A 26,952-nucleotide genomic window follows, 5' to 3' on the forward strand; every position below is an offset into this window, starting at 1 on the left:
TATGCAATAGTCTACAATCAATCTTCAGTAACATGCATGCAGTGATAGAGTTTTGGGAAATACTTAAACTCTGTAAAGAGAATCATCTAAGGTACTGATGAAACTAAAAATTAAATGAGTGCTGATTTAAGGACTGTGTACACTGCTTCCATGCTGTTGAGGCTCAGTTTTCGCTAACCTACCAATGAAAAACCATCTTTACACTTGTTTTCCTTCACTAGTCCCCCCTGTAATACCTGCTTGACTAGTGTGAGTGGCTGTAGTCACTCACCTCAAACCCCTCCAGTTCTGGTGAAACTGTTTCTTAAAGTGATTTTTACTCTACAAAATGCTACCTCAAACCTACCACCTTTCTACAAGTCACCTAAATTCTCTAGAGCCAAAAAAAAAAAAAAAAAATTTAAATTCTCTAGAGCCATCCACAAACTCTACCTCCTCATTCAAAGGATTAATATTTATCACCTTTAGAGATATTTGGGGGGCTCTAAACAAGATATGATAAAAAATAATAGTTTATTCTGAACCAGTAGCTACAATAATCTGTTTCTCTAATTGGTCCCATTGGTGACCCACAAAATTCACTTTATTCAGTCATTACAATGTCCTTCATTATCACTGACACTCCCACCAGTTTGAAAAACATATATACTTTTCAATAATTGTAGCTAATATTCCTTTTATCTCTAACAATGTTGTAAGTCAAGCCCTACCCATTGCAGCCTGAAGTGATCATGCTCTCCCATGAATGCTAACGACTTAATGTCCCTACTTATTTGACTGGCATCTTTTTTCACATATGACCACGTTGTCATATTTTTGGTGCCTATAAGTCCAGAATAAAATCAGTTTCTCACAAATCGCAGGGAACATTTTGGATTATCGATCTTTCCCATCATGCTAGGTTAACCTTCTTTAAGTATATGTTTCGAGGGGCAGATTATCATCTTTCTAAGAAGAATTATACATGTTCTACTTTCTTCAAAAGAGTATGCAAAGATAAGGGAACCTCTGTCACTTCTGATGCAAGAAGGGTTATTGTTGTGTTGTTTTATTTTTTTAGTTCTCAGGTCTGTGCTGTACAGCCTTCCTGTCTTTGTCACTGTCACCAGCCTCCTAGCTTCTCTGTAGGGTTAGTAACGGGTGTGAACCAAGAAGTGAGGGCTGGGGGCTTGCCTGGGACTGGTCTTGAAGTTGCATTGGGAGAGTAAGCATGCTGTTTTCCCTTATCTACAACCCTGGAAACAGATGTACTTCCACATTCAGAGGGTTTGGGTCTTACAAAGGTGATGTGGTGCTTACCCTGTATATCACTTACACCCCAGGCGGAGCTGGGAGCAGCATCTTACAATCAAACACATTAATATGTCTGTGGCAAAATTAACCCATGTTCACACAAAGTGGAAGAAATGAAGACGATAACTTTTTATCAGTTCAGATCAGATGAAGGCCTTCAAATGAGCTTTGGCATCAAGCTTAGAAAAAACCGACAGGGATTGTGGACCTGAGTATTAATTTGGTGCCACCTGAGAAACAGCGCTGATGGAGTTGGCTGGGGGCTTGTTAAAGTCCCCAGATCGCACCCTTGGTGTTAGTAATACTGATGCTCCCCTTATTCTAATCTGTTATGGTCTTGGAAAATGAAGAGCTGAACATAAAAGAACGTGCATGAGCTTTTCGAGTGGACATCTCGATTTTGACTTCTTAGAGAGGGCTACGTTCTGCACGTTCTAATATTCAATGACATACTTGACCTACTTTTTCGTGTAGGTTATTATTATAGTGCCTGAAGGCAAACAATGCATATTTTTCTTCCTTCTAGCTATTACCAATACTCAATATATGTATAGGGTAGGTGCTCAACCACATTTTACTGGATGAATTAATTTTTTAAATCTTGTTTTAGTTACTTATTGGCAATAACTTACTGTCTTTCAGTTTTTGAAAGAATTCTACGGACCTATCATTCCATGGGGAATATCCATTGATAATGACACCTTACTCTGATAATTCACACATCCTCAGTGCCTCTTGTTTCAAATGCGGCTCTGGCTCTAGAACACACTGCATAGGTTAGAATCCCAACTCTGCCCCAAACAGGAGTGAGATCTGGGCAAATTATTTATCCTCATCATGCCTCAGTTTCCTCATCTGTAAAACAGAAATAATAATGCCTTCCTTGTAAAGATAAATGAGTCTATGTATGTGAAACATTCAGAAAGTTATTGGCACTAGCAAACACTCAATAAATATTTGCTATTCTTCACAGGGAACTCTCCTTAATGCTCTGTGGTGACCTAAATGGGAAGGAAATCCAAAAAAGGGGGGATATATTTATACATATAGCTGATTCACTTTGCTGCACAGCAGAAACCAGCACAACATTGTAAAGCAACTGTATGCCAATAAAAAATATATATTTTCTATTCTTTTTTAGAATATAAGAACACTTAGCTATGGTAAAAGACTTAGCTATGGTTAAATACATAATTAGTGGTTACATTCTAGGTGAAAGTTTACTGGCTGCTTTGTAAGTACTTTGTAAGTAATGATCAAGAACAACTGAAGCTTGCAATTATGGGGGAAAAAAGTGATGATTACATCTAGGAATTAGTTCCTTTTCACTTGTTTTTCTTTAGTCTTCTCTGCTTTTGTTGTTGAAAGTAACAACTTGTAAATCAGGTTTCAGGTTTTCATTATAATTCTCTTTAAATCTGGATCTCCATGAGAATGTAAGATTTTGTAAGTCAACAAAGGTTTGTAAAATGCACCTGGATTATAATCATCCTTTCCGCCCCAAATCCTAACAAAATCCTGAATAACTTTTTTTTTTTTAAAGGGCTTCAAATGCTTGGCTTGTTTATTTATTTATTTATTTTTGGCTGTGTTGGGTCTTCATTTCTGTGCAAGGGCTTTCTCTAGTTGTGGCAAGCGGGGGCCCCTCTTCATCGCGGTGCGCAGGCCTCTCATTATCGCGGCCTCTCGTTGCAGAGCACAGGCTCCAGACGCACAGGCTCAGTAGTTGTGGCTCATGGGCCTAGTTGCTCCGCGGCACGTGGGATCTTCCCAGACCAGGCCTCGAACCCGTGTCCCCTGCATTGGCAGGCGGACTCTCAACCACTGCGCCACCAGGGAAGCCCCCTGAATAACTTCTATATCATTTGAATTGCCAATAATTTCTTGCTATCTCTTAACTTCCTATATCTGTCCCACTCGAGTCACTCACATCTCCAGCCACATCCTTAACCTTGTGTTCACCAGAACTACGCTGCCTCTGAAATCTGTTGCTTAAATTTGGTGACGTCTCCCTGCAGCCTGCAGGATAATAATCAATCCCCTTGGCACGGGGACAAAGGTCATTCCTGATCTGATTTTTGATTGCCACGTTACTCTCAGCTGTCTTCTCTGAATCCTCCATTACATGCCTTTTCTGCAAATTAATGCAATAGCCTTTGCTTTCCTTTCTGTTCTGGTCTTTGTTTTGCTGTATCATATATACCCTTAGTTGAATTTCTAGTCATTTTATTTACCATATAATCCTGAGAAACTAACATTGTAAAGCAGGCTAAACAAATGATTGTTGAATTAATAAATAAATGCATTCAGTATATTGACACTCTTCTTTCAAAAAGCAAATGCTTTTTTTTTTTTAAGGAAGGGAAGAACCCATATTCAAGAAAACATATAATTGGAATCGTCATTAAAGTTGACAGCAACTGAAAACAGAGGCTTACTAAACATTTCAACTACTCTTTCTACTGTTAACTTGAGCCCATTTAGAAAACCTGGGGCTGTACAGATAAAATTTATTATATACACAGTGATTTATTTATTACATAATTTACATTTACATACATTTACATTTACATGTAAATTTACATTTACATTATTACATATTTATTACATATTACAAGGAATAAATAATACTGTGCCTATAGAAACTGCTATCTTGAAAGGAACTACAGCCTACAATGAACTTATATGAGGTCAAATTTGGAGTCATAGGCAGGGGTCAATTATGAAGGTGCTCGTACACCATACTAAGTAACTTGGGCATAATCCTGAGCATGGTAATGGAGCCATTGAGGAGAGCAATGTGGTCATAGTTTCATTTTAAATCTTTGTGTTTTGTGGAAATGAATTTTAAGGAGACAGTACCAGAGATAATAAGAGAAGGAAGCTATTTTATGGTCCAAGAAGGAGATGATGAAAAACTGAACTGTGTCTATAATAGTAGAGGCTGAGAGGAAGAGATGAGATCCAGCTCAGTTTTGAGAACTAAGAGTTCAGTACAGAATTGGAGATAGTGGAGCATATGGTCAAGTGCCCAGTTCTGAATGAAATTCCCTGGATTTGAATTCTGATAAGTTCCTTCACTTACCATCCATGTGACTCCAGGCAACTTATTTATCTTTCCTGAACCTCAGTTTCTTATCATAAAGTGGTATAATAACAGGATATACTTCATAGGAATTTGGAAAGGTTAAATGTGTTAATAAGTGCAAAGTACTTAGAAGAGTGTCTAACACAAAATAAATCCACAATCGATGAAAAGTATGGAGACCCCCAGTGGATGATAGGCCATCAAAGAAGACCTGAGAAGTGTGTGTGTGTGTGTATGTGTGTGGTGTGTGGTGTGTGTGTGTGGTGTGTGTGTGTGTGTGTGTGTGTGTGTGTGTGTGTGGTGTGTGTGGTGTGTGTGTGTGTGGTGTGTGTGTGTGTGTGTGTGTGTGTGTGTGTTGGAAGGGGGAGTGGGGGATCTACCAAAAGAAGAGTTAAATCCAAGAAAAAGATAATGATTGACATCTGGATGGAGTTATCTTGCTAAGAGTAGATTATATGAATGTGAGGATGGAGCCTGAATTGGAGGCAGAGATTTAAGTACCATCAGCATAGAGAGGATCACTGAAGTCTTGACAGTGCTTGAGATCATCCAGGAGGTGTACAATGAGAGAAAAGAACATAGAGAATGGAGTCCTAGAACGCACCAATATTGAAGATCTAGGCAGAGAAGATGATCTCTTGAAGATAATTGTATTCATTATCTATTGCTAAATTTCAAAATACCCCAAAATTTAACGGCTAAAAGTTTAGGAATGTGGGTGTGGCTTGGCTAGGTACTTTAGCTGAGGATGACTCATAAGGTTGCAAGCAATCTGCTCTTTCCTGGTTCCTTCTCTCAATTAGTGAGAGATGGCTTTAATAATAATAGTAAATAGTATGTGGTTTTATCCTTTATTTGTACATACAAAATCTTAGTGGCGTCTTTAACAGTTTTCTCTTTACCTTTTATTCCCGCTTGCTCTCCAAGTCTCCTCAATTTGAACTTTGGAATGTGTGTTGAGGTGTTCTATCTCCTCCACTCCCAGTGCCAGAGTAATGTTTATTTCTTTTCAAGAAGCATTAGCTGATAAACCTTTAAACAGGATAGATTTCACTAACTCCTATAATATGCCTGGCCTCCTGGAAGATGTAAGCACCCTTGCCCCTCTCTCTGATTTCTGCTTCTCCAACATCTGTTTATTTGGTTCTCATAAAGAAACTTGTTTCCATCCGTGTGTCTTCCTACTTTCTATAATCTTGCTTCTTGACCTCTCTTCAAAGACTTTTGCTCTTCTCTTCAAAACGATTCTACATATTTGTCCACCTCTGAATGCCTATCGTTCAGCTCAGACTTCTTTTTGATGGATGGATTTTTGGCTTTTCAATCCAGCTCTTGTCTTTAGGTTTTCTGGGGTGACCCCACCCTCACTGTTTCAGACTCTACTCACTACTACCATCCTAGCATTAGTGAAAGAGGACCATTCAACAACGTTCTAATTGACACCCTGACCAACATTCCCTTATACCTGCAAGCAATCCTTCACACTGCTAAGTTGATCCCTGCCCAGTGCCAGTTCCTTTCTAACCAGTTCAGGTATAAGTGCAAGAGCCTACAAATTACGCCACTCCTATCCTGCAACAAATTAGAAGCCAGTGAGCTAAGAACACCTTAGCCTTCTAGAAGAGTGAGGGAGACGTGGTTTCCTGGTGCCATTTTGCTCAGCCTTGGCACTTCTCATCATGGAAGACTGAGTGGGATTGTCTTCATTTGCTTCTACTAGTCTTAGATTTCAAGGCAATAGAAATCTTATTCATTTTTCTTTCTTTTTTTTTTAATTGAAGTATAGTTGATTTACAATGTTGTGTTAGTTTCTGGTGTACAGCAAACTGAATCACCTTTATATATATATATATATATTTATATATATATATATTTTTTTTTTTTTTTTTCCAAGGCCATGTTCAGGGTGACATTTTCCATGAATCCTTTCTTCATTTTACCACTTAGAACTTGTCAAGCCCTCTTTGGCAGTATAGCATAAGAATGAACAGCTCCACCCTGGAATCAGACTTCCTGGGTTTCATTGCTGGCTGGGCCACTTCCTAGCTGTATGATTGTATGATCTTGGACAAATTTTTTAACCTATGTTTTCTTATCTGTCAAACGGGGATAATTATAGAAATTACCTTAAAGGTAGGAAGATAAATATTTATTCTACGTAAAACACTTTGAACAGCTGCTGGCACAGAGTAAGCACTCAATACATATGAGTTACTATTGTTAGCTGTATTGGATCTGCATATTAAATTTAATACGTCTTTATTATAATCTACTTTTTGTCAGGCACTTTACTAAGTGGTGAGGCTATGGAGGCATGTGGGTAAGATGGATGTGGTCCGTGACTTCTTGGAGTTTACCATCTGAAGGTCTATTAAATAAGCCATTATAGGGCTTCCCTGGTGGCGCAGTGGTTGAGAGTCCGCCTGCTGATGCAGGGGACACGGGTTCGTGCCCTGGTCCGGGAAGATCCCACACGCCGCGGAGCGGCTGGGCCCGTGGGCCATGGCCGCTGAGCCTGCGCGTCCAGAGCGTGTGCTCTGCAATGGGAGAGGCCACAGCAGTGAGAGGCCCGCGTACTGAAAAAAAAAAAAAAAAAAAGCCATTATAAAAGGGAAGCATTTTTCATTTTGTTTTATTTTAAAAGAAGAGCCATGAGAGCTTTTGGGAAACAGATTTGTTAGTCTGTGGGATCAGTAAAGGTCTCCCTAAAGAAGTGATGGTTAAGCTGAGACTTGAAATAGAAGTAGGGATTCACCAGGCCAGGGGTATATAGTATGTGTGTGTGAGTGTGTATAATGTCTGTGTTATGGGAGGATGGGGGAGGCTGGGGGATTAAGGAACATTCCAGAAAGTAAACGCAGCATAAGAGAGCCCTGTGGTGGGACGAAGCATAGGCTGTGGAAATAGAAAGGAGGCCAGAGGGCTGGAGTACAGTCAGGGAGAGATTAACTTGGAATAAGTCTAGTTTAGACTTTATCTTAAAGGCAGTGGGAAGGTGGAAAGATTTTAAGCAGGGAAGTGACATGGTTAGGCTACTCTTCCCTTTGCATTGAGCATTTTTCCCAGCGTGCCTTTCTTTAACGAAAATTATATACGTTTTAGTCTTTCCCATTAGATGGTGACTTTAGGTTTCTTGTCTTAGTCTGTTTGGGTTGCTATAACGAAATACCAGAGACCAGGTAGCTTAGAGACAACCGAAATTTATTGCTCACAGTTCTGGAGGCTGGGCGTCTCAGATCAGAGCACTAGCAGGGTCGGGTGAGGGCCCTCTTCTGGGTTACAGACTTCTCGTTGTATCCTCATGTGGTTGGCAGGGACTAGGGAGCTCTGTGGGGTCACTTTTATAAAAGCACGAATCTCTTCAAGAAGGCTCCTCCCAAAGGTCCCATCTCCTAATACCATCCCACTGGGCATTAGGATTTTAACATATGGATTTAAGGGGAGACATAAGCATTCAGACCACAGCATTCCTCGTGCAGAACAGTCACCCAGTGCATGCTACTGAGTTCAGTCTGTGCTACTGACTGAAGAGATGAGTGTCTCTTTCCGGACAAGAGTTGCAGCCTGTTACAGAGGACCTCTGGAAGAGAGTTTGTTGAGATTTACAGCCCTCCCGTTGATGCCTGGCAATAACCAAGTTGGCAAAGAAAGTTTTTATTGGTTTCTTTCTTTGTTTTATTGAAGTATAGCTGATTTACAATGTTGTGTTAGTTTCTGGTATACAGGAAGGTGATTCAGTTTTATTCTTTTTCAATTCTTTTCCATTATAGGTTATTACAAGATATTAAATATAGTTCCCTGTGCTATACAGTAATACCTCATTGATTATCTATTTTACGTATAGTAGTGTGTATCTGTTAATCCCAAGTTCCTCATTTATCCCTCCCCCCTCCTTTCCTCTTTGGTAACTATAAGTTTGTTTTCTATGTCTGTGAGTCTGTTTCTGTTTTGTAAATAAGTTCATTTGTTTTAATTGAAAGTTTTAATTTTTAACTAGATTACTTAGTTTTTCTATGCAAAAATGAATGTGGTAAATAAATAAATAAAGTCCAAACCACATAAAAGACGATGCAAGAAAAAGCAAGCCTGCTGTCACTCCAGATATCCATTTACTCACAGTTCCCCTTACCCAGGGCTATCACTCCATGATTTGTCTATTTTTCCGGTAATTTTCTATGCACATAAAGGCTTTTTTTTTTTTTCTTTTTTTAAAAATAGGCAGTAGAGTGTAAACGTTAAGAGGCAGTTCAGGGCTCAAGTCCTGGCCTTTCTACTTATATTAATTAACATGTACAAAATGCTCAAAACAGTGCCTGGTCCACAAGGCTTCAGGAAGGCTTAGCTTTATCATTTCTTTCCTTCTTTTTCTACACAGATGGGAGTATATTGTGCATCTGATCTGTTATGCAACTTGCTTTTTAATTATTAATATATTAACTCTTGAAAGCTTGCTATGTTCTAAGTCCTTCATATGCTTTATTTCATTGACTCCTTACAACAACCTTTGGTCCAGGCATGGTGAGTATCCCGATTTTACACACTAGAAATCAGACTGGGCACAGAGAGGTTATCGTGTAATGTTCTCAAAGTCATCAGCTCTGTATTTGAACCCTCTCAGTCTCACTTTCTTGCCGTGGCTCAACTTCTTTGTTCTACTCCCTTTCAAATAAGTTGCCTGATTTTTGTCTTTTCCTGTTTATTTTGGGTTTTTTTTTGTATGTTGTTTTCAAAAACACTTTGCTATTCTCTTTTAGACCAAAGCCGACAAAAATTTCAGAACTGAATATTATGATGAACAGATGCTAGTATTCAGAAGTATCATCCAAGAGAAGAAATCAAGTTTTAATGCAGATTTATCTCTAAAATACACACCTCATGAAGCAATTGGACAGCTTAAAAGTACAGATTCAAAACCTTCTTGCAAAAAAGACTGTCCACGTCTTTCAAATGCCCAGGGTACCTTTCGATTTACATATTCCAAAAATGATTCTTACAAACGGTTGTTGTTATATTCTTCGAAGAAGGTAAGACCAAACATTTAATATAGAGAATATAATGGAATATTTTTCAAACTAACCAAATGTCCTCTTTTAAGTTTAATCGTTTAGAGCAGATAGAGCGCATAAGAGAAAGAAAAATAGTACTCAACAAATCCTCAAATGTGTAGGTAGTTTGAAGGCCCAGAAGAAGAATGCTAACTGGAGAAAAATCTCTTCAGTATAGCAGTAATAAGTGGGTGAGATGTTTGTGGCTGACAACAGAACAAGCATATTAAGAGTTCAGAGCATACTTTTTAGGACTTCCCTGGTGGTCCAGTGGTTAAGACTTCGTGCTTCCACTGCAGAGGGCACGGGTTTGATCCCTGGCCAGGGAACTAAGATCCCACATGCCGTGAGGCACAGCCAAAAAAAAAAAAGGGAATTCAGAGCATGCTTTTGACTGAGATTGTGGTGATAGACTGTTTAATTTATATTCTCTTCAGAAGTACAATGAAAAATCATACTAAGGAATTTTGGTAATTCACTGTAATGTCTTAGAATGATGGCTATTTACTTACTGTAAAGTGTATTTCTAGAGTAACGATGCCATGAAATTGTACACATTGCATATGAAATTGGTCTGCTTACTTTGTAATCATACCTTTAATTTGAGACTTTGAAAATGTGTTTGTTTTTTAATATTTAAGCCAAATTTAGAAGTTTGTTTCATTGCCTTTGGAATAAATATAGAATATACTTTCTGTAGTCAGTATGATGCTGGTAAAATGCTCACTCTTTCTTCTCTAATAACACAGTCACCTATTTAGATACCCTTCTTCCACTTAAAAAATAATACTCATTCACTCTTAGTACTTATACTATGCCTAATTGTATAATGGGTTGATCAATACATTGCCTCTATATCCACATGCACACTCACCCAAAGGGTGCAGTTGGAAAATCTTTTAAGTCATTCAACAAATATTTAATTGTGGACTTACTCTGTGGCCAGGCACTGTTCCACGTGCTTAAAATACATTTGTGAACCAAACTCATAAAGAGTCTTCTCATGGAGCTGAAAGTTTAGCAGGGGGAGATAGACAGAAACAAACATAACAGTAAAAAAAGGAAGCTATATAGTATTTAGAAAATGATAGATGCTATAGAATACAATGAAATGTAGAGTAGCATAATGGCAATCAGGACTCCTGGGCAGATGGCAGTATTAAAAAAGCAGCTTAGGGTAGGCTTCACTGAGGAGATGAGCTCTGAATAAAGATTTGAAGGAGAGGAAATAGTCAAATAGTTATATTTGGGATGATATATCTGGCAGAAGGATCTATTAAAGACAAGTCCCTAGGATGGGAACATACCTGCCCATTGGGCCAAAGTGAACAGAAGGAGAAAAGGTTAGAGAGGTTACCTTGAATCAGATCATAAAGGGCCTCACAGCCTGTTCTAAGAGTTTGGTTTTTTCAGTGAGTGACATGAGGGACCATTGGAATGTTTTGAATAGAAGGTTGATATATTCTAATATATCTTCAGTGATTACTCTGGGTACTGTTGAGAAGAGATTATGAAAGTTACGAGCAAAAGGAAGAAGGTTTGTTAAAACTGTTGCAAGAATCCAGGTGAGAGATGATGACAGTTCAGAAAGGACAGTTGTAGAGTCAAACATGATTCTACAAACGCCAAAGTTTTTGGCCTGAGCAACCGGAAAGGTGGAGTTGCTATCAACTGAGATGGAGAAAATTTCAGGTAGAGCAGGTTTGGAGAAAAAGACCAGTAGTTAAGTTTTAGTTAGATTAAGTTTGAGATGTCTATTAGACATTCCACTGGAGATATCAAATAGGAAGTTGATGTTATGAGTCTGGAATTTGAGAAAGAGGTCTGGGATTAAGCTCTAAGTTTCAGAGTTGTTAATATATAGAAGGTGCTTAAAGTCATAGGCTTTGGTGAGACCACTAATGAAGTTAGTGTGGATAGAAAAGAGAAGATCAAAGACTAAACTCAGGGAACTTCAATAGAAAGAGGTCTGAAGAAAGAGGAGTGAAGGAAAGCAAGATGTGGCCAGTGCAATGCTGTAGAACCTTGCTACTCAAAGTGCGGTCCGTGGACCAGCAGCAACAACATCACTGGGAAGTTAGGATCTCAGACCCTACCCCAGACCTACTGAATTAGAGTTGTTTTTAACAAGATTCTCTAGGCGATTTGTTCACACTGTACATTTTGAGAAGAACTACCCTAGATAACAAAAAGTAAATAAATTCTATCGAAGAGAAAAGAGTGATGAACTGTGTCAAACGTGCTAATATGTGAAAGATGAGGACTAAGAAGCACTGGCTTTAGCATTGTGAAGGTCACTGGTGACCTTCAGAAGAGGTTTTGAACAAAAGAGAAGTTTTGTTGGAGTAGTGAGGGCAGCAGCATGACTGGGTTAGATTTAAGAGAAACTGGGAAGAGAGGAATTGGAAAGAGCTAGTACAGAAAACTCTTTAAAGGAATTTTGCTTCTAATGAGGGTGAAGAAATGAGTGGCAAATGGCTGAACAAGTAAGGCCAAGAGATTATTTTTATTCCTTTAAGATGGAAGAAACAAGAGTATATCTGGCTGGGAATAATCTAAGATCTACCTCTAAAATAAGTTGAGTCAAAGAACACAATGTCTTTCTGACAAGATACACCTAATTTTAGCAAAAACGAGAGGGATTCCGAATATGTTTTGTGCATCTTTGAGGTTGCATTAAGAATTATTATGCAAGTCATCAGGTGGAGAACATATATATATGGAGTAAGTTTCTTTAAGATTTTTGTTAGATACTGAATCACCCAAAATCACCTAAAGTTAAGTCACGCAGTGTGAACAATTGTGCTTCTAAAACATAAAAAGTTTGGTGTGATGTTTGTATACACCAAGATGTACCTTTAAAAAAATAATAAAACGTATTAAACTCCTATGCAATCAACACGTGCTAACCACAACTACAGCAGGAGAACTTCAAAAGAACCTTCCACAAAATCATGGATGTCAGTTGTAGTTTAGTTTTGGCCAGGACAGTCTATAGCATTAAATCACATAGTTCTTTGTGACCGCCCCAGTTTTCCTTTGGAAATTTAAGCCATCATCCCTGGGAACATTAACTGCTGAGGTGTTTAGATTGGCTTGAAAGCCACAGCTTAAAATATTATCTGTCCCTCCTGTTATCAAAAACTGAGAGGACTTAGTAGAAGGCACAGAGAGACCTGAGACCTAGGTTTTTGGGACAAATCTCTGCCACAGACTCTGTGTGATTTGGGGCAAATAATTTGATACCTTTGTATCAGAGTTTCCTCATGTGTAAAATAAAATTGGGCTTCATATATACCGTCTACATTTCCTTCCATTGTTAACATTTTTAAGTCAACTTAGGGAGGTGTAATTTGCATACAATAAAATGAAAATATTTTGCGCATTTAGTTCCATGATGAGTTTTGACTATTGTATCCACCTTTGTGACCACCTCCTTAAACAAAATGTAGAATATTTCCATCACCTCAAGAAAATTCCTTCATGCCCTTTGCATCAATCCCCTACTGCCTGAGAGGCAACTACTGACCAGATTTCTCTGACCACAGCTTAGTTTCACCTGTTCTACAACTTCATATAAATAGAATCATACAGTATATACTCTTTGGTGCCTGACTTTTTCGTTCAGTATAATATATATATATATTTTTTCGGTATGCGGGCCTCTCACTGTTGTGGCCTCTCCCGCTGCGGAGCACAGGCTCCGGATGCGCAGGCTCAGCGGCCATGGCTCACAGGCCCTGCCGCTCCGTGGCATGTGGGATCTTCCCGGACCGGGGCACGAACCCGTGTCCCCTGCATCGGCAGGGAGACTCTCAACCCCTGCGCCACCAGGGAAGCCCTCAGTATAATATTTTTGAGATTTATTTATATTTTTGCCTGTATCAGTAGTTTGTTCCCTTTTATTGCTAACTAGTATTCCTTTGTGTGAATAGACTACAATTTATCTATTAACTCCCCTGTCAGTGGACATTTGTCATTTTCAATTTTAAGCTATTCTGACCAAAGCCACTATAAAAGTCTCATACAGATCTTTTTGTGAACTACTCTTTTACTGATCTTACGTAGAAGTGAAGTTGCTGGCCATTGGGGTAGATGTGTGTTGACTTTTACAAGATACTGCCAAACAGTTCTCCAGAGTGGTTGTACCATTTTACCCTTCCACCAGCACTGTGAGAGAGTTCCAGGTTCTGCACGTCTTCATCAACAGTTTTGATATGATTTTAAGTTTGCCATTCCAAGTGGGTTAAAGCGATATCTTGCGGTCACTGCTAAAAACGTATTGACTATGGAAATTCTAAATTTTGTGATTTTTGAATTCAAAATAATGGTGATAAAACTCATATTTCTTTTCTTTGGCTCTACAACAAAGGAAAAAATATTTCTGCATGTAAAAGGAGCCATTCACCTGGGAAGATTTGTGATGAGAACTCGGGACGTCATGCTGGCAACAACTTTCTTGGATTCTATAAAAGCTCTACCAGCTACCTATGAAAAGGGGGAATATTTTGCATTTTTGGAAACCTATGGAACCCACTACAGTAGCTCTGGGACTCTAGGAGGACTCTATGAACTAATATATGTTTTGGATAAAACTTCCATGAACCAGAAAGGTATAGCTAGAAATAGAGTTCTAACTTCCAACATTGTTGTAACCATCAACTATTTCTAGTGTTATCCTCTTCCAATGGTTAAAGGCTTTACAGTTTTGTAACCTGCTTCTTTGAGAGAACTCTCTCCCTGCCCTTTGGCCTCTAAAATCCTATCAAACAGCAAATTGACTTCCACCTCAAACAAGATGACTTGGCCCTGCACTTCTCAGCAGCACTACTGAGAAATGCACAAAATCGTACTGCAATATAATATTATTTGGTGGTGCTGCTTTTAGTGAAATACTATTTAAAAGGTGAAAAGTACAAAAGACGTCATTTACATAACCTCTTGCTTAATCCATAGACTGGTTCAATTATATGTATGCCAATTATCTTCCAAAGTATTCTTCAGAATTGGAAAGGAAATGTTCTAAATTTTCTCTAAGAGAGGAAGGAAGAAACAATGTTAACAACATGTAAGCCTAAAGCAAAAGTGGAAAATTCGTTTTACCTCATATGATGACAATTCTAACTATGGGGTGGTAGTTGAATTGGGTCCATAAATAGGTTTCTGACCACACTTGAATCATGGAAAAGAGTCTATGATTGATCATCAGTGTCTGCCATATGCACAGGATAGGCCTATGTGCTACAGAATTACCATCCTGACCTAAAGACTTCCTCAAAGCCTTTTAAGAATAAACTAGATGCCAAGTTTCTATGTTAATAAGTTTTAATATTTATTTTGTGATTAATTAAGGCTTAGTTACAGCACTCTTTAAAGAGGTGAAAGATGCCAGCATAGCTCCTCTCTCTGCCCTCAAAGATTTGGGTTGTGTCTCTTAGGGAAGGAAGTGTTGCCAAAAGCACTTCCATGGCTCTTTCTCCTTAGCCTCTGGCTGTGTCAAGCAAAAGATGGGATTCAGCTCTGATCTTAAAGCCTGACACTGTCCCCACTGTGGATAAACCCTTTAAGGATGAAACAAATATGAATGGCCAGAACCAGTTGCTCTTGATGCCTCAGTCTAGTCTTGGGCCGGTAGATGCATTTCCAGGGGGACTAGAGTATGCGGTTTCTTGGTTTATACTGCCTCACAAGGTTATTCCAGTGAGACGGCATAATGGGATCTCTAGGAGCCCTGCCCAGTAGGCTATATTGATAGATATCACATGGGAGAGGGGCACAAGAGGAATGTGTCTTGAGTAACTTGAAAATCAGAAGAGAAAGGCTCAGCAAGGGTGATCAAAACACAAAGAACTCTTCAGGCTAAGAGTTGCTTTGGTGAAAAAACTCCATGGGTTGAAATCTTTCATCTTGGACAACTCAGAGCTACCTACTTATATCTACTTACCTTCTGGCCTTAGTAGACAAAGATCATTAGGTGGACTCTGGGTCTTTGAAGAGGAAGTCATTCTTCTCACTTCTCTGCTTTGCCACACCCAAGATCCAAGCCACGTCCTGCAGTTTGGGGCATCCAGACTCCGTCTGGTCGTGGAGAGGTCCACAGCTGAGGTAGAGAATCTAAGCTTTAGGGGGTCACTTAGGTATTTTCATCCTCATCTTCGAATCAGAATTCTCATGCTTCTTAGGTTAAGGTTGGAAATCTAGTATTCTGAATTTCTAGCATTATCTTCCATTTTTATCCTCCCTCCTCCTTTACCATGGGAAATTCCACTGGATATTTCTTAAGTTCTCAGTAATTGGGGGTACACAAAAGATACTCGTTGAATGAATGAATGAATGACTAAATGCCTCAGATCTCTACTTCTACATCTCACCATGGGATCCTGGGATTAACTTAACTTCTCCCTTTCCTTTTTCGTAGAGCATTTTGGCTTCCAGGACAAACAACCACGTGTTTGTATATGTGTGTGTATGTGTGTGTGTGATCTGAAGTGATAAATAAGAGCAAAAACTGATATGATCAATGAGCTCAGACCTGGGAAGTTACTCTTAAAATGAAGAAATAATTTCCTCTTTTAAATCAGGAGAATAGACAATAAATTATATACTTGAGTAAATATTGGGATTTTTCTTCGTTATAACTGGAGCAACCACACACCACAATGAGTCAGCTCCCAAGACCAATGTCTACTAAACAGCATTAGTAGGACCAGAATAAAGTGTCATATATTTAAGCCATCTGCCCAAAGCAACAAACTAGCTACCTCAATGATGAACTGAGTCTTCCAAAGAGGATCAGGAGATGTTGATGCATCCCATGACCAAATTATGAAGTTGATGCAGAGAAGTGCTTAATAGCCAGACAGCTCTTGTTTCTAGTACCTACTTGGCTAATTACTAACTGAGTACCATCAGCAGGTTCCTTAACTGCTTTGTTATTCCTCATGCTCATCTGTAAAATGAGGATAATAATAAAACTTATCTCAGAAAGTCAATAAGAGGATTAAATTAGTTGATTTACACAAGATGCTTAGAATGATGCTGGGCATATAATCATTCAATACATGTTAGATATTGTCTCCTTTTTATGGTATTAGAGGTAAGGATGGACTATAACCACCCTTGTCTGACTCATGTCCCTTTTAACAAGGGGTAAATTTATCGGTCCTTCACCATTAAGTTGACAAGCAAAGTCAAAGGAGACCATTAGATTCTAATATGAGGGCAAAGCAGGGCAGATATAACCTTGCATTTGAGTTCAGTAATAATGTCTAGGAATCCAAGTAAGTATGTTTCTTACAAAATAGCAAAATTGGAATTTTTATGACGTTGATAGACATAATCTAATAATTTCTAACTAAATATATTAAACAGGTGTTGAACTAAGGGATATACAGAGATGCCTCGGGTTTAATCTGGATTTATCTCTGAATGCTGGAATTGAAATCGCAGGAAATATTAATTCAGACAATTGCTTAAAGAGGAGTGGTGATAAATTTCGTAAGTATGGTCTAACTTACTAGGGTGAAAAGAAGGAGGAAAGGTCAATGAGCACTGCCCTGTCACTATGAGCCTTCTTTGTTGTCTCCCCTCTTTATAAAAAACAACAACAACAACAACAAACTGAAAGTGCTTAAAAACTATTTTATCTTTTTTTTTTCTTTTCTTTTTTTGCCAAGCCACACCAGCTTGTGGGATCTTAGTTCACTGGCCAGGGACTGATCCCAGGCCCTCGGTGGTAAAAGTACAGAGTCCTAACCACTGGACTGCCAGGGAATTCCCAAAAGCTATTTTACCTTCACAGTGGTTCCCAAACCATTATAAACACAAGTAACCTGGGGACATGTATTCAATGGTATCATCATTGTGCAGGTCGTGAACTGCACAGCTCTGGGGAATACAGCCATTCACACTGTGGTCATTGTAGATCTATATTTTTATCATGGCAATGGTAGAAGCCCGATGGTAGAGAAATATCTTGAGGAAAGTTCTCTTTTTTTCCCCTAATTTTAACAAAGCTTCCAAATGGCCTAGTGGCAGTGCTGTCTGTGTCCATCAAGAAAGGAGAAGGCCAAAACCATCTCCCTAACTCAATCTTCCACCTGACTCAAAATCCCTAATTCACCTTCACCCAATTGGTCAAAAGGTACAAGCTTCCAGTTATAAGATAAATAAGTACTGGGGATGTAATGTACAACCTGATGACTATAGTTAACACTGCTCTGTGATGTATTTGAAAGCTGCGAAGAGAATAGATCCTAAATGTTCTCATCACAAGGAAAAAATAATTTTTGTAACTATATGAGGTAATGTATGTTAACTAAACTTATTGTGATAATCATTTTGCAATATATATGTATGTCAAGTCATCATGCTGTACACCTTAAACTTATACAGTATTGTACATGATTATATCTCAATAAAACTGGGTGAAAAAAAGAAAATACCTAATCCATCGTTAACAATAAATCAGTGCATAACATTTTTAAAAATATAATTTTTTGATATAAATATTACTTCTGTTGCTAATCATTAGCAGATTTATAAGCATGAGGTAGTGCTGGAGTTCTCAATTTTTACTCTAATCAGAAATACTTGAGAGCATTCTCAGAAATACAAATGTTTGAGACTCACTTAAAGAGTGATTTAAAGAGTCGGCTGACACAGAGCACAGGGAGATCAGCTCAGCGCTTTGTGTCTACCTAGAGGGGTGGGATAGGGAGGTGGGAAGGAGACGCAAGAGGGAGGAGATATGGGGACATATGTATATGTATAGCTGATTCACTTTGTTATAAAGCAGAAATTAACACACCATTGTAAAGCAATTATACTCCAATAAAGATGTAGAAAAAAAAAAAAAAGGGTCAGCTGATAGTGGAGAAGTAGAAGAGAGGAAAACCTAATATTTTTAAAAGCATACCAGCCACTAACATGTGGCCATGCTTGGAAACTACCGATGAAATGAAAAGAAAACTGACCTTGCCATCAAATGTCGTAATTTCAAAATTTGGCCATTAAGCTTACTGTGTGACCTTGGGCTAGTCACTCCATCTCTCTGAGGCTCAGTCTTCTCATCTATAGAAATAAGGAAGGATGAACAAAAATCACCTTGAAATTACTTTTTAGTTCAAAAAATTCACAACTCTAAATGATTCACCAAAACTTTTTAAAGCAGTTTAGTCTGGGAGAGACTGAGGGAGAAATAATGTAAAAATAGGGGTGGAAAGAAATTATGTTTTTTACTTTATTCTTTTTTATACTCTGAAGTTTTTTATAATATTAAAACAGTTTAAAGCAAACTTATACAAAATATAATTATGAAGCTAAGTCTGCAACAACAAATGTATCCATTCAAGAGTCGTGTTCCCATGTGTGCATGTGCTTAGGTGATGAACTTTAAATTATTAGTGTATCTCAAGCGTCATACCATTTATATTTTCTTTAAAAAGATGATTGGAATCTATAATTGACTACTAATAAAAATGACCCTTGGATATTTGGGGTGAAAAAAATTACATAAGTAATATTTATAAGTAAAATTCAATAAATGTACTAGACTATACCTTATGAAAGGGGTTCAATAAATGTCTATCAGATATCACAGAACTATACATGCTTCACTTATATCTTCTTTCTCTTCTCAGAAAACATCACGAGTGAAAGCCTCATCGATGATGTTATTTCATTCATAAGAGGAGGAACAAGAAAATATGCAACTGAACTGAAAGAGAAGCTTCTCAGAAGAGGCAGGATGATTAATGTGACTGACTTTGTAAATTGGGCCTCTTCCTTAAACGATGCTCCAGTGCTCATAAATCAAAAAGTAAGAAATATTTATTTTCAAATGGAAGATTTTGTCATTTTCTTCCTAAATGTAATTGCTGGTTCAGATGAACAGTTAACTTCATCTGAAAGAGACGTGAGCATTCAAATGCACTCCCGTCCCATCCCTGAAAGAAGCATGGTATAGAAGAAAGGCACAGAGGGGGCATCAGACCGACCGGGCTGAGTCTGAGTCTCTGCTCCTCACTAGATGTGTAATATTTTCTGACTTCTGCAACACTGAATTCTCCAGGGCTCCACGTTTATTTGAGGATTTAATGTGATTCCTTGTATAGAGACTATAGCTCAGATTGGTACAAAATAGTTGCACAGAAATTGTTGGTTCCCTTCCTTCTGCCCCAGTTGTCCCTTGCCTTCAGGTGATATCATACCACCACTTCCAACACAGGAGAATTGTATTTTTCAAGGGCCTTTATGAAAGGGAAGTTCATAAGTTCTCAGAAAATAAGACCAAGAGTGAACAGTTCTCATGGTCAGGAAATCCTTTCCTTTTTGTGTCTTGATTATAATAGTCTTCCGTTTATAAACCTTTTGGGACTTTACAGTCTTGGTGCTTATTCCTAAGGGGAAAAAGCTACATTATAATTATAAAGATATAAATGCCAATGTTACTTAGCCTCACCATTCTCTCCCCAAACTAACTATAAAGGCTATGTGTTTTCCTCTATTGCTGTTTTGTTCCTGAAATTATTAGAAAGTATTTTTCCTACTTTCTTCTATAGCTATCAATTTTCCCTGTATGTTTCACAATTTTCTTCCCTTGGGTCAAATTTATCTTTGATTGCCCCCTACTTCCTTTTGATTAACTTGAGTTATAAACATGTTGACTTTTTTTTTTTTTTGGTCGCACTACACAGCATGCGGGATCTTAGTACCCTGACCAGGGATCAAACCCATGCCCCTGGCAATGGGAGTGTGGAGTCTTAACCACTGGACTGCCAGGGAAGTCCAACATGTTGACATTTTTGATAGGACTAGTTATTAGAGAATTGTGTTCCTTCATTCTTCATTATTGTCTTTAAAGAGTGAGTGAAACCACCCAAACTACTTCATTTATGTGAGAGAGAAACTCAGGAAAATTGTAATGTACTCTCCCTTTAGGTTGTGGAAATCTACCCAGTTGTAAATATGCGAGCACATCTGTGAGAGTCTTCACATATTTTGTCCCAAAACTAGGACAAAGAGAGGAAAATAGTTGTCCAAATTAGCATGCCCATATATAAAATTAAAATCAGAAGAGACCCCTTTTATTTTGTCATATTTAAATGATATTTAAATTCATTATCTTGAACTCAGTGAAATAAATCTGTTTCAGAAGATCTTAAATAAAAAAAGAATTGATTCAGAACTCCCTGGCGGTCCAGTTGGTTAAGACTCCACACTTTCACTGCCAAGGGCCTGGGTTCAATCTCTGGTCAGGGAACTAAGATCCCACAAGCTGCATGGCCAAAACAAACAAACAAGAAAAAAATTGATTTAGGTGGATGTTTACATTCAGATGGACACCTAAAGTGTCTTGTCTTCTCATTTCTACAAAGGGAGTTCAACTGTCCTTGTACGGATCCAAGACTGTTCTCTGAGGAGGTCTTAATAAGAGTCCATCATATTCTAGAGCTGACTTTTAAAATCTCAAGTCAATAAAGTATCTGCTGAAGATTTACTACTGGATTTAATAGAACTATTCAAAAACCTTCATCAACTCTGTTGGCACAGTCCTACTGGCTGGATGCAAAATATAGTTTTATCCTATTTTTAAGGTCAACTATTGACCCCCAGATTTTTAGATTGGTGGGCATTCCATCTAAAATATCTCTATGTTTCTTTCTTCATGAATTGAAAGCCTGGACTTTTCATATCAATATTCTGCCTAAGCAGAAGGCAACCATAGTTAGTCCACCATGAAACACTTTAAATTTATCTTCTTGGAGAAGTTCAAAAAATAGTAAAATATTATGTTTTTTTTGTTTGTTTGTTTTTCGGTACGCGGGCCTCTCACTGTTGTGGCCTCTCCCGTTGCAAAGCACAGGCTCGGGACACGCAGGCTCAGCGGCCATGGCTCACAGGCCCAGCCGCTCCACAGCATGTGGAATCTTCCCGGACCGGGGCACGAACCCGTGTCCCCTGCATCGGCAGGCGGACTCTCAACCACTGCGCCACCAGGGAATCCCCTCACTCTCTCTTTTATGTTTCCTATTGTCTTTCTGTATTTCCTGACTTTGTATCTCTTCATGCTTCATTGTCAATATCTTCTTCTAACCTATATTTCAATTCATTAACTTTACTTCAGTTGTGTCACATCTACTATTTAACCAGTCCATTAATTTGTATATTATAATAACAAATTCCAATTCTCTTTGTTTATTTTTTTTCAAATCTTCTATTTTTAAAAATAATTTTCAGTTCTCTGCTAAAATTTTTAATCTTGTCTCTTATGCTTATGTAAACATAGCTGTTTTAAAGTCTACATCTGATAACTCAAATCTTGGCATTCCCAAACTCTGTTTCTCATTTCTATTATTTCTACTGATTCTCATTCACGTTGGCTCATTTCCTTGTGTACCTAGTTACTTTTATTGTGGGCTGGATATTATACTTTAAAAATTGCTATCAGAGTAGCTTGAGGCCTGAGATGCTTTTATTGTCTTCAAAAGAAATACATATTTGTATCTGAAAAGCCTCTGGGGTCCTAATGACTCAGGATTATTTTAAAACCAGCTGCAGTCTTTGCCAGGACCACCTCAATTCCAATTCCCTTTTACTTCTAGGGCTGCAGTCCTTTGGGGCCCAACCCAAAGCACAGCTTTTTTACCTTTGCTGTCCTGAATTCCAACCTTTTTTCCCCAGCCCAGTAATGTGCTGCTCTACCTCTTAGTTCCTCGACTGCCTCTTCCTGATTTAGGAAATGTGTCAAGGGGACTGGTGACCCAGAAGTACTGGGCTCACCTCACTGAACTTCTACCTCCTCCCAGATCTTAGCCTAGTAATGTTTTGTTACCTTGTTAGTTCTCCAGGGTTTTCAAGCAAATTTTTTAATTTTACTTTTATCTTGTTCAGCTTTTCTCATCGTCCTCAGAAAAAGGATTAGTTGACTTTATTTAATCCATCATTACTCTTTGGCAGGAATTTGTGGTGTGTGTGTGTGTGTGTGTGTGTGTGTGTGTGTATGTGTGTGTATATATAAAACTATTTTTTTAATAAATTTATTTATTTATGGCTACATTGGGTCTTCGTTGTGGTGCGTGGACTTATTGTGGTGGCTTCTCTTGCTGTGGAGCACGGGCTCTAGGCACACAGGCTTCAGTAGTTGTGGCATGCGGGCTCAGTAGTTGTGCCTCGCAGGCTCCAGAGTGCAGGCTCAGTAGTTGTGGTGCACAGGCTTAGTTGCTCAGCAGCATGTGGGATCTTCCCGGACCAGGGCTCGAACCCGTGTCCCCTGCATTGGCAGGGGGATTCTTAACCACTGCGCCACCAGGGAAGTTCTGTGGTATATTTTTTAATCTTGTCTTTCGATTCCAATTGCTTCTAAATTTTGTGGTCTCTTATTTCAAAGTACTGTGCCACCAAAGGGTCTCAATTTCTTACAGTTTATCTACTCAAACACCTTTACAGTCACACAATTGAATTTGCTTACATTAAATAGGCATATGATACAAGTTTTCTATACATGTTTTACATATGTACATAAAACATAGCCCTGTATATTCTATATGTGTTTTATGTGTAACATAACTAAGCATTTTTTGAATTCTGCCCTATATTACTAGAGTAATCTTTCCATCTTAACACTCTCAAATCTCAACTTCATAGTCATTTTCTCAGGAAAGCCTTTCCAAACTTCCCTGATTCAATGGTAGCAACTATGTATCTTACTCCAGGAATTTAAGTGTACAAAATAAATCATTTTACTTCATTTATTTTAGTATAATTAAATTTGACATTGAGATCCCATCCTTCCATGCTGCTGGAAAATTCATCCTTCATTCATTTGTTGGATGGGGTTCAGGGTAGCTCTTGGCTTGTCCTGATGCTTCTGTCTGGGAAATGAAGATACGATATAGGTAAGTATTTAGTCCATGGTGGTCACCCTGATAACCTCATTGTTCAAGTTTACAAGTTCACTTGAAGTCAGGTGGTTGCAAACTTTCCATGCCAAGATTGAGCATCGGAGTCATTGACAAAGCTGTAGCCTGTTCCTTGATAGCCACCTTCCCTAGGGACACTCCAAAGATTTTGCTACTTCCCAAAATAGCTGCTAGAGATCTAGCTATGGTTTCCTGCTACTTGAGGTACCTGCTAACTCTACCCCCTTCCTGGACTGAAGGAATGCCCCCACCTTGGTGGCATTCTTCCCACACTCCTTCTCCCAACAAAAATTTATCAATGAGTTCAAGCTTTTAAAGAAAAAAAATCAGTAAAGAGTTTGCCTTTAGGGGCATTCTGGACTTGGCATCACACACAAACCTCCTCTTTGACAAGAGATCGCAAGCACTTGCCTACCTTCTGGAAAAGGGGAGGCAGCAAAAAGGCAGCAAAAAGCATTCACAATATGTCAGTAAATTAGCCTGCTAAAACTTTAAATCCCTGACTGTTCATTGTTAAAATACATATACCCGTCCTTTATAGCACCTAGTCACAGTTTCCATTTTAAATTTGTCTGTATGATTATTTTAATATCAGTCTCCTTACCTCCATAATGGGATCTCCATGATTACAGAGATCATGACTAGTTTTGATCACTGGCAGTCTTAAAAGCTAACATCATATCTGGCAATAATAATCATTCAATAAGCCTTTGTTGAATTAATGAAGCAATGAATAATTTAGTGAAAAATATTGCACAAGCTCTGTCTATAGAAAAAGACCTAAAATTAAATGTTTTGCTCTCCTGCAGCTGTCTCCGATATATGATCTGATTCCAGTGAAAATAAAAGATGCATACCTAAAGAAACAAAATTTGGAAAGAGCCATTGAAGACTACATCAATGAATTCAGTGTAAGAAAATGCCAACCGTGCCAAAATGGAGGGACTGTGATTCTGCTGGATGGACAATGTTTGTGTTCCTGCCCATACAAGTTCAAGGGAGTTGCCTGTGAAATCAGAAAATAGAAAATCTATGAAGGTGAGAACAACTCCTTTGATATTATTATGGACAAAAATATACATTTGGGGGTTATTTAATTTGAAAACTAGCTATTGAATTAATTTGTGCTAAACTTCTAGATTATCCATATAAACAGAGGATAAAGATTGAATGAATAGTGGAAATGGACAAATCAGCCTTTATGTGTCATTTAGCACACAGTTTAAAAATCTACCTCTACATCTAAACAGAACTATAAACAAATAATAAATTGTAATGATTGTATTACTTTTTTTTTTTACATCTTTATTGGAGTATAGTTGCTTTACAATGGAGTGTTAGTTTCTGCTTTATAACAGAGTCAATCATTTATACATATACATATGTTCCCATATCTCTTCCCACTGGCGTCTCCCTCCCTCCCACCCTCCCTATCCCACCCCTCCAGGCGGTCACAAAGCACCGAGCCGATAACCCTGTGCTATGCAGCCGCTTCCCACTAGCTATCTATTTTACATTTAGTAGTGTATATATGTCCATGCCTCTCTCTCGCTTTGTCACAGTTTACCCTTCCCCCTCCCCATAGCCTCAAGTCCATTCTCTAGTAAGTCTGTGTCTTTATTCCTGTTTCACCCCTAGGTTTTTCATGACATTTTTTTCCTTAAATTCCATATATATGTGTTAGCATACGGTATTTGTCTCTTTCTGACTTACTTCACTCTGTATGACAGACTCTAGGTCTATCCACCTCATTACAAATAGCTCAATTTCGTTTCTTTTTATGGCTGAGTAATATTCCATTGTATATATGTGCCACATCTTCTTTATCCATTCATCCGATGATGGACATTTAGGTTGTTTCCATCTCTGGGCTGTTGTAAATAGAGCTGCAATGAACATTTTGGTACATGACTGTTTTTGAATGGTTTTCTCAGGGTATATGCCCAGTAGTGGGATTGCTGGGTCATATGGTAGTTCTATTTGTAGTTTTTTAAGGAACCTCCATACTGTTCTCCACAGTGGCTGTATCAATTTACATTCCCACCAACAGTGTAAGAGGGTTCCCTTTTCTCCACACCCTCTCCAGCATTTATTGTTTATTGTACAACAAAATGTCTGAAACAATTATGTAGTTTCCTCAAATAAAGATTCACAGTCTCAAGTTTATCATTCAAACATACTTTCAACTACTGCTACAAAAATTTTTTTACAAAATTTTTAATATTACAAGAATGTCTTTTGCCCTTCTTAGCAAACACAGAAACTCAACAACATGGTGACAATATACATGTTTAGATTTCTCTGAAATTTTAGGATAATTGATTTCTCCTATATACTATCTCTGCCTCTCATGTATCTAAAATGTCAACCCACTGTTCTGTATTCCGAAAAGCATTAGTAGTCTCCAAAAATCCGTACTCAAGACCACTGTTTTTTACCTATTTCTCTCTATGCGGACTATTGTGCAGCTTTCTGTGATTTCTTCAGCTCTGTCTTCTAATTATTCAGTTCTTTTTTTCAGCTATGTATATATAGGCTATACCCTTTAACCAATCTATAGAGGATTTTTAAAAATTATTTTAATTATAAAATTATTTTAATTAAATTATAAATAAATTTAATTTCTGTATGTTTTGTTTTGTTTTAAGTCTATTTTTTTCTTTCCTGGCCTACTGGATTTTTCCTGTTTTTATTTCTTTGAACATGTTACATATGTTTATATAGAAGTCTCTCTCAGATTGATCCAGAATATATAGTTTCTGCATGTACTCATTCTCATGGCATTTTTTTCTTCCTTGAGTACTGAAGAATTTTTCATCACAGGCCTAGTCTTCAGTGGAATTTGTTTCCTGTGGGAACCTTGTCTACTCTGGGTAGTGAAGCTATTCCTAGGGTTGTTTGCTTCTGGGGAAGCCCCATTGTTTTCATCCCTTTGCACCAGTTTTTCATGTAAATGTCTTGGTTTGAGTTCTACATTTTGGATTTATGGATAATGAAAATCAAGGTGCCTCCTCCTATATGTATATCACTTTTTTGAAAACACTGGTGTCTTCTGGTTGACTTTTCATGCCTGACCAATGATGGTCCACGAGTTCCTTGCTGAGACACTAGACCACAGTGAAACCTTTCTTGCTGAGTCTTTCTGTTGAGGGAGCTCTTCCAGGTATCCAGCTTTCTGCAGAATGTTCAGTTCCAGCTTTCCACACAAACTGGGCCGACCCCCTTCATGAGGTTGAAAACCTTAAGACGTCATTTTTCTTTTTGCATACTGTTTACCCAGGGTGAAAGGCTCTGCAACTTTCTCCTCCGTCAACTAATCCAACCTCCCTCTCTTTATGTGTTTCTACTTCTTCGAGACTAGTTGTTCTCAATCAAGTTGCTCATTGTATTTACCTGGTTAACTTTTTTAAAAAAGGGCAAAAAGAGGAGCATAACAAAACAGATATCCAGCCCAAGTCAATTAAACCAGAACCTTTGTGGTGGACATTGCTAGGCCATGGTTCTCTTTTTCTTCCTTTCTCTCTTTCTTTCTCTCTCTTTCTTTCTTTCTTTCTTTCTTTCTTTCTTTCTTTCTTTCTTTCTTTCTTTCTTTCTTTCTTTCTTT

General features: G+C 38.2%; 1 protein-coding gene across 2 annotated transcripts in view; it reads left to right on the forward strand.

The window, feature by feature from the left end:
• The window catches only part of C9 (complement C9), a 60,199-nt gene that overhangs the window by 22,167 nt on the left and 11,080 nt on the right, over positions 1-26,952 (forward strand). Inside the window, exons 6-10 of one of the 2 annotated variants that reach the window (XM_027095170.1) lie at positions 9,136-9,405; positions 13,799-14,039; positions 16,798-16,923; positions 19,068-19,246; positions 24,158-24,373. In XM_027095170.1, coding sequence (XP_026950971.1) covers positions 9,136-9,405; positions 13,799-14,039; positions 16,798-16,923; positions 19,068-19,246; positions 24,158-24,373 — 1,032 coding nt within the window. Of the gene's footprint in view, positions 1-9,135; positions 9,406-13,798; positions 14,040-16,797; positions 16,924-19,067; positions 19,247-24,157; positions 24,387-26,952 lie in introns of those variants that run through there. The other variant, XM_027095179.1, reaches the window with a different exon arrangement.

Source organism: Aethalodelphis obliquidens, unplaced genomic scaffold (genome assembly GCF_003676395.1).
Source record: "Aethalodelphis obliquidens isolate GAN/ISIS:26980383/991018 unplaced genomic scaffold, ASM367639v1 scaffold4, whole genome shotgun sequence".
Classification (NCBI taxonomy): domain Eukaryota; kingdom Metazoa; phylum Chordata; class Mammalia; order Artiodactyla; family Delphinidae; genus Aethalodelphis; species Aethalodelphis obliquidens.